The sequence below is a fragment of the Mchenga conophoros genome, linkage group LG3, assembly GCF_057382185.1.
Source record: "Mchenga conophoros isolate Kocher_MC1m ecotype Shallow Benthic linkage group LG3, M_conophoros_male_GT1.1, whole genome shotgun sequence".
In the NCBI taxonomy this organism is placed as follows: Eukaryota; Metazoa; Chordata; class Actinopteri; order Cichliformes; family Cichlidae; genus Mchenga; species Mchenga conophoros.
The window spans coordinates 51,384,662-51,393,020 of NC_140528.1; the positions used below are offsets into that span (position 1 = coordinate 51,384,662).

The 8,359-nt window shown below is 36.5% G+C and overlaps 2 protein-coding genes across 7 annotated transcripts in view; one reads left to right on the forward strand and one right to left on the reverse strand.

Moving 5' to 3' along the window:
* The window catches only part of LOC146579344 (uncharacterized), a 179,885-nt gene that overhangs the window by 25,800 nt on the left and 145,726 nt on the right, over nucleotides 1-8,359 (reverse strand). The window lies entirely within an intron of this gene.
* Nucleotides 1-8,359, forward strand: part of LOC146579345 (NLR family CARD domain-containing protein 3-like) — a 39,017-nt gene that overhangs the window by 15,958 nt on the left and 14,700 nt on the right. For 5 of the 6 annotated variants that reach the window (XM_085269193.1, XM_085269196.1, XM_085269194.1 and 2 more), the window contains 2 exons: nucleotides 594-640; nucleotides 911-1,746. The exons of the other annotated variant lie outside the window; for it this stretch is intronic. In XM_085269193.1, the coding sequence (XP_085125319.1) occupies nucleotides 594-640; nucleotides 911-1,443 (580 nt within the window). In that variant the 3' untranslated portion in view covers nucleotides 1,444-1,746. Of the gene's footprint in view, nucleotides 1-593; nucleotides 641-910; nucleotides 1,747-8,359 lie in introns of those variants that run through there. 6 annotated transcript variants of the gene reach the window in all.

Consider the following 8,359-nt stretch of genomic DNA (forward strand, 5'->3'; position numbering starts at 1 on the left):
AAGTTCAAAGTTAGCATATAAATGTCCCAGGAAGCCATTTCTGCTGATTTTTAAAAGATGTGGTCTAATACAAACTACTCTATTAGTCTGTTCCCTAAAATGATCATTTTAATGATAAAAAAAGAATAATCAAAATAAAATAAGGTAATGTTTCTCCTTGTGATTGTTGACAAACAAGACTCATAATAATCGGGGCTCTAACAAACCATCAAAAATCAGTAGATGTTTTCTCTACCTTAGCAGCTACTTATAGGTCATTTTCCATAATTGTAGATTATGGAAAATGATTGTGTAGATTAAGATTACACAATAAAACTTTGCTTTATCTGAAGTGTTTACAGCTTTGGTGTTTGGTTTTTATTTTTTTCACCTGAGTAAATTCAGTCCAACATCACATCCTTGAGCTTTCTTTGCTGGTGTTTCCGGCTTTGAAAATTGTTTTGTTTTTCAACTTTTCTGTTAGTAAATTTTGATCATGTGCAAGATATCAGTGCTGTATGTTGGGGGCTGAAAACAATAAAACAATAGATGCACATATTACTAATATGGCAATAGATATATTAATACTTGACTACTATAATTTTTCTCCACAGTTTAGAACATGGTGGAAGTCACCGGAACAAACCAGGGTTCAAGAAATGTGAGTATCTGTGTAAATCTGAAGTGCTGAATGTTGTAATGTCTAAATCTTACGGTTTGTTCTTTAGGAGTCATTGACAGTGTTACACAAGGTATTTATTTGTTGAACAGATTCTACAGGTTAACTGTCACATACAGATTTTTGTTTTTGTGCTTCTAGAGAACAGCTCCCTCAGTCTCTGACTTATTTCCCTGGAGCCATGTACTTAGTGCTGCCAACAGTGGACATAAACTGTATTTACTGATTCTATAAGTGTTTTCTTACCTCCAGATGCCTGTGAGCTCAGTCTGAACTCCAACACAGCTCACAAGAACCTGCTGCTCTCTGAAGGGAACAGAAAGGTGACCTGGGTGGAGGAGGAGCAGCCATATCCTGATCATACAGAGAGGTTTGATTGCTGTCAGCAGGTTCTGTGTAAACAGGGACTAAAAGGACGCTGTTACTTTGAGTTGGAGGTGTCAGAGCCCTTCTGTGTTGGGTTAACATACAGAAACATTGGCAGGAAAGGGGATGTTGATGCCTGCAAGCTGGGACACAATGACAAGTCGTGGTGTCTGATTTCTGCTGATGATGGTTGTTTTGTTCAGCACAACAAAGAGAAGGTCTGTGTATCTTCTCAGGCCTTGCGCTCCAGTCGTGTCGGGGTGTATCTGGATTCGGAGGCCAAAAGTTTGTCCTTTTACAGAGTTTCCTCTGACAGTATCATCCGCCTTCACACCTTCAAAACAACCTTCACTGATGTTCTCTACCCTGCTGTTGCTCTCCACGCACATTCATCTGTATTGTTTTGTCAGCTAACATAGAAACATCTCTCACTGCAGGCAGGTGAACAGCCAAACGAGTAGATTTTCACAGAAATAGGAGCAATTACTATCTATGACTAAACCTTAGTTAGTGAGTCCGGTCTAAACATTGCTCCCAGTAATCATTTCTTTTCAACAGGAGAAAAGTAGATAGAGAAAGACCTGAAATCTAGAGGCAAATAAAGAGGACCACACCAGCTTAATGTAGGCCTGCTGAACCAGAACATGGAGCCTAAAGCCGAATTTAAACCACCAAAACGATTTTGTATTTAAATAACCACTTTCAGAAACAGAAGCCCAAAACTTTCTTTTTAAAACTAAAGTCCATTTTCCCCACACACCCACATAATTAAGCTAATTAATTATTTGATACTTAATTTCTAGGTGAAACCTACACATTAGCAGGATCACTGTTTGCTTTTATATTTATATGCTGATGTATCTGGTCTGTACCTTTTCCCAGGAACCAACAAACTCTGAGTTTAAAAATAAACTTTGAGTTCCCTTTTCCACAACAACCGATCCAAGTTCAATCAACTCTGAGTATGTTCAGTCTGTTTTAAGCATGTAAAGAAAGAAAGCCTTCTCATGCTACAACTCACCATGGCAACAAGTAATAATTATTCAGTAAAAAAAACATGTATGTAGTAATGGAATGTAATAACCTCACTTTCATTATTTCTGCCATTACTGAATATAAATGCTTAATATTTAATATTTCCGAGTTTACACTTTTAATATTTCAGGAAAGCTGTGCAAGGATGCAGCATTTTAAATATAGATCTCAGTTCATGCTGGAAAAATTAGGCCATTGTGAATGAAAAATTATTGGAAGGAAACTGATAGTCTGACTGCATTGTTGTTCACAGAGTCACAGAATTAGAAAGATGAAGACTAGAGACTTTTATTCTGAGCTGATAATAAATCGGCGATGTAACCGCTGTTTCCATCATTGTAAATATGTTTTAAGTAAGTGATGTTAGGCATACAGAGGAAAAGTAATGTGCAGTGATATCAGTGTTTGTAAAAATGTAAACTTATCAAAATGAAGGAATGAATGAGAGTTTCAGTCAGTTGGTTTGGGCGCAACGTGAGGAATGGGGAGAGAAAACCTGCCAACAAGCAGGTTTAGGATTTTGGTGTTGGAGCTCAGCTCCTTTTACTGAAATGCAGTGCTTTGCTTTGCTAATCCTTGTACTTCAATAACACATAATATGCATAATACCACAAACAAACCTGTCATGGTGTTTGAGGTATGCACTGCAGTGACATTATACATGTGTGTTTGCTTGGATTTTACCAACACATCTGTGTTTTTGTAGTTTTTGTAGTTCAACTCTCAGCTCTGCACCTTTGTCATCCAGTTTTATTGTAAAAGGTATTTATAAATCTTCTGGTTTCCTGTATTATGAGACAATGTTGACATGGACGTTAGTCCTGTCTTTGAAGTTTGAGGTTTTTTTTAATTATATATAGATGTAAACTACCATGTAAGTACCTCTTTAGGTTGATAAAGTTGAGCTGTAAGAAGAGGTTTGTGTTGGCAGATTTTTGTCTGTTGTCGGGATCAAATCAAGGATATCTAGGCGTAAACCAAATGTGCGGTGATGACGACAGAAAAGTGAAACTGCGTATATGGAGGGGAGACAGACAGACAGAGACAGCAGGCAGTTTACTTCCCACTTATTCTGTCTTTTACTTCATTATTGTTAACAATAACATTTATTTTGGCTATTTTAATGTGTACACCTTTAATGGGAATTGTAAGCTAAGACTTTTATATGGTTTTGTTTGGGGAGGGGGGGGGGGGGGGGGGTGTTAAAGAAACTGGTCAGCAGTTTTTGTTGGGAACACACAACACCAGAAAATGTGTGTTAAGACTTTACACTGATAAAAATGATAGTAAAGTAAAAACAACACCTTGTTAAACTGGGGGGAAAAAAAAAGGGGGGGGGGGGGGGGCCTAATGGGAAGTGTTTCTTAGAACAGCCCTGTAAAAATAGACACATTATATGACTGAATAGATTTAGCTTAGCACATTAACAAAAGCTATTAGAAGTTGATGCTGACTGAGTAATTATTGTCTATTATTATCCAATTAAACAAAAGTAAACAACATTTGGAAGTAAAACCAAGTCAACAAACTTGAAATATAAGGCTCAGACCAAAAGTTATAAAAATGGCAGCAGCAAAATAAATCCAGGAGGTGTTTTCTGTGGTTGATTATAAATGTCTCTCCAAAAAGCTTCTCCTAAAATAAAAATTTTAACCATTAAATACCAAGGTGTTCTTATCCAATGACCCATGCTGCTGAAATGATTATTCATGAATTCATCCTTTGCTTTGTCCACCAACAGTATTTTGTGTGATTTCTGTGTTTGTAACTATTTTAGAAGTTCACTTTAAAGTTTGTTGTTGCATTTTTTGTTTAGAGATGCACTGTTTTCCACTGCGTGTGTTACATCATTAACTATGTTTAACGGTATATCGTCTATATGCACGTCCGCAAAAACAAGAAATGTCTCCTAAGCACTTTTTATCTACTTCAGCAGTGTTTGAAATTTGCATCTTGTGGTCAAAAATAAATCCTTTCGTAATGAGATGTGATATATTAACAGCAAATAAGATCCAGGTTTCAGCACTTTTAAAAGCAGCATGTGACTGCGGATTTGATAGTTCAAGCTACTCTCTCAGCCTGAAGTAAAAGTGGAACAAGCAGCGAGGTGACGTGCTCTTTATGAGGAAGGAACACTTTGGCAGCATTCTGTTGCAATGGATTACTCCGACCACTCAGGCCTGCAGAAAAAATAAATTATTATAAAAAGAGATTATTGACAAAGCAGTGAAAGGTAAAATTTCATAAAGTTAATGAGGACTTCTCCAAATGTGAACACACTATCCTTTCCCCCACCCACATCAATTATATTTGTATGTTTTATGATCTGCTTGCTGTGAGCTTCTGCTGCTCTGTGTAGATTCAGCTGAGATCGGTTTAGGAGAGAAAAGCCACATGATATGAAATGAAAGTGTCTCTTTCTTTGTTATTATTAAAAGTATGTAAGATAAATATTTTTCCACATTACCTGCTGTATTTTTTACTGTGTGCATTTCTTGTAGCAGTTAAAAATAAATCATTAGATTCCTAAAACGTGTCTTGATAAGAAGTGAGTTTATCCTGTATCCACTAAAAAGCTGCATTCATTACTTTCTGTGTCAGCTTTAATTATATGAAAAAACAGTAATTACACAGAAGAGTTACATATCTGGCTTTAAGATATTCTTTTTTTAATTACACTGCAAATTTCAAAGTTTTATTTATGCCTGACAGAGTGACATTTTCAGTTTATGTCATCACTGCACAATCTTGTGTTACAAGTTGGTATTACACAAAACGGACTCCAGTGTGCCACTAGTTTAGCTTCAGTTCTTTCAACACAGAATAGATGTTTTGGTTAATTCCATACACTGTGCTGAACGTTATTTAATTCAATTTAAACACAAGGAATTACAGCAAGTATCTTTGGAAAATTACTTGTACTACAAAGGCCCACACATCCAGGGGCGGAGCTAGAGAAATTTTCTTAGGGTGGCAAAGAAATCAAATGGGGTGGCAAAATCAAAGCCTTTTTTTTTCCAAACACACATGCAGGTGGTTACATATGGTTAAAATGATTCAAATGCAGTAAGTATACATGTTTTTCATGTAAATATAGTCTATAACTTAATTATTGGCTGTAGCCCACATACTTAAACACTTTAGTTACATAAAACATATGAGTTTTGATGTTATGCACTGTATAGCCTGTATAATAAATAAATATGTAGCCTAATAAGTATAAAATCCAGAAAGCTACACAACAATGGGCGGTTCGTTTACAAACACAAGTCTAACAATCACATTGTTACAGCTTAAATTACACAAAATGTCAGAAATCTGCACTGTCATGAACAAAAGATTTAAACCTAATTTTTCATGTTTTGTTGGATTAACCCATTGAGGTCTGAAATACAACCGGCCACTTTTGACTCCTTTTGAGTTTACGTTTTCACCCAGGGGCGATTTTAGCCCATTTTTGGGGGTAAAAAAATGGGCTAAATTATACTTCAGCACCCCCAAAAATGAATCAAAGCACCCCCAAAGATTTCTTACTTTTTTTTGACAATATTTGCTGTTTGTGTTACACACTGCTAAAAATATTAAAAGCATACGGTACTTTGCTGAGATGTAATATTTTAACAACAAAAGTATAGATACCCTCCCCCCCCCCCCCCCCCCCCCCCCCCAAAAAAAATGGTTTGTTCCAGCTCGCCTCTTACCAACTCTCTAGCGCCCTTTCTGCTAGAGCGATGGTGGCTGAGACACAGCGGAGCGGAGGTGTAAGTGCCTGGCTTAAAACAGGGAGAGAGGAAAGAGGAGAACGTGCGGAGAAAGTACAAGGTCAGGAAGAACCAGGTAAGAAAACAGGGAACAGTGACAGGCAGAACAGAAACTGTTAAACTGACAAAGAGGAAAAACCTGATTTTACTCACAATCTGGAAGTTGTGTTCTCCCTATATTAAAGCTGCTGTACAGAATCTGCAAAACAAGCTGGGTTGAAACATTTTTGACCCTCTTTAACAACATTCCAACATAACATTATAATTGATTGGGGAGATTAAAATTAATGATATATTTTTATGTGGTTCAGCCACAACTCTACTGAAACCTCAGCCACTAATAGGTAGGACAACATTTGGACCGTCCAGTTGTCTGTATGACTGCCGCAGTACGTACATCACATATGCACACTATCAGAAAGTGCCAAACAGCCCTGGTGGAGTGAGGAGCTGTAAAGAGAAGCAGATGCTCTGTTTATATTCTAAAAATGTTTTAAGCTTGTTCCAAAGATTCTGTACAGCAGCTTTAAATGTTTTCCAAAAGCACACAGACACGTATCAGTGTCTCTCAAACATTTTACACTGTGTACCACCTGATAAAATGTCAAGCTCTCCAAGTACCACTATGAAAGTATGAAACTCATATATCTTACAACACAAAATTAGTCTTATTAGATTAGTAAAATTAGTGTCTGCAGTAAAGATTTTTATTTGTAATAATTTATTCTGTTTTGGGAGTGTTTTTTTTTCATGTATCTGTATTATATTATACACACACATTAAAAGTGAATCTCTGTTTACTCAGTTTACTTTTTTACTCACTATGAGCATCATTCATTATTCTCCCGCAGTAATTAAGGTTAGGATATGTATTTTTTTTTATTCCAATCCATGTTTTGCAGCATTTAAATAACCTTGATCAGATTTGATGGTTTTGTTTCAAACTTTTCAAAAAGTGTTTTGTTTTTCTTTCACAAATGTGGGGATTAAATTGTGTTAAAATGTACAAAACAGTGATGTCATGTTTTGTGACGAGGACCCAGGCACAGAGAGACTTGATGAATTTAAGAATCTTATGATTTAATAAAGAAATTTGTAGACTTGCACAGAGAGGGTAATATTATGATGAGTGATAGCGGAGACAAGGACAACAGAGGATGAGGACAGGGAGGAGCAGGGGTTTAAATGCACCAAGGAGACAGTCAGAGGGAACTCGGGACAACTGGAGACATTTAAGGATGCAGGGACTGACAGAGACGGGGAAGACGTCTCATTGTGACGAGTAAAGTTTATCATACCTGGCTGGGCAGCTCTCTGCTCAGCACCCCCAAAGCTCTGATCCTAGAATCGCCCCTGGTCTGTGCTTAATATTTGACTGTTTAACAGGAAGATGGGAAAGAAACATCGGTTAAATTGATCAAAAATACACCACAAAGAGGTTGCTGCAGAGACCAGAGAATTCAAAATCGAGCTAATTGCTTGTTTTGACACACATTTTGTTTACTTGACTTTTAAAAAGTAATTTTAAAACTTTAAAAAACAGCAACTTAATGTTGTGCATGTACATGAGCAGTATGTTTGCGTTTCTCATCATCAACAAAAATTATCTGTGCTTTCCGCTGTTGAGGTTATTACTCAAGAAAGGTGATATATTACACAGAACACCTTTCTTAGAAGTAATGCAGTAGTTTACTAAAAATTAATTTGTTACATTATTCATTATGTTACTTTCATGTTACTCTGAAAAATGACCTGAAACAAATTCTCTCATAATTACTTTTTAACAATATAAACCTAAAGGCTTCAGCCCCACATCCATCGCTGGTCCTTACAGAGTACAGAAAACATCCTCAGTGTTTCTGTGTTGACTGAATGCTTAACCTCAACAGCTAATAATGAACTCAGATGTTGGAAGTTTAACAGTGTACGATCTCTGATTGGCTTCCATGTGTGCAGAGTCTATAGCAGGTATCGAGCAAGTTGGTGACATTAATGAACTGCTAAAGGTTGCTATGGCTTATGGTGCTTAAGAAATGTGTTGGTCCAGTTTTCACTGAAAACAGAAAAAGAGGTCGAAGTTAAAGCAAGAACTGAATTATGAAGAACAGAGGAAAATGGTCTGCATCTAGTGAATTTATTCAGAAATGAATGAAAGTTATTTGACAAATTACATTTTTGCAGAAAGCATCTAAACTCATTATGCAAAGAACATAGATGCACTTTTGATTTGTCATTAGTTTCAGTTTACTTCAGTTAATTCAGTCATGTTAGCTTATCGAGCTCCCAACCCTGTCCAGCCACAAAAGGCTCCAGTGAACACCTCACAAATGATGAGTCGGATAAAAGCTTGAAGGGAAAAAAAAAGATGCTTTTGAAAATATAAAATATGCTTACATAACTCCTCCCTTGCCACTTGCACTTGCACAACTCCTGCTAGTTTCTGTTTCTTAATATAAAATTATAATTATAAACATTTTATAGGATCATGTAGGAATACGGCATTAAAAAAATTATTTTCAGAAGAGAATGAGGCCAAAAA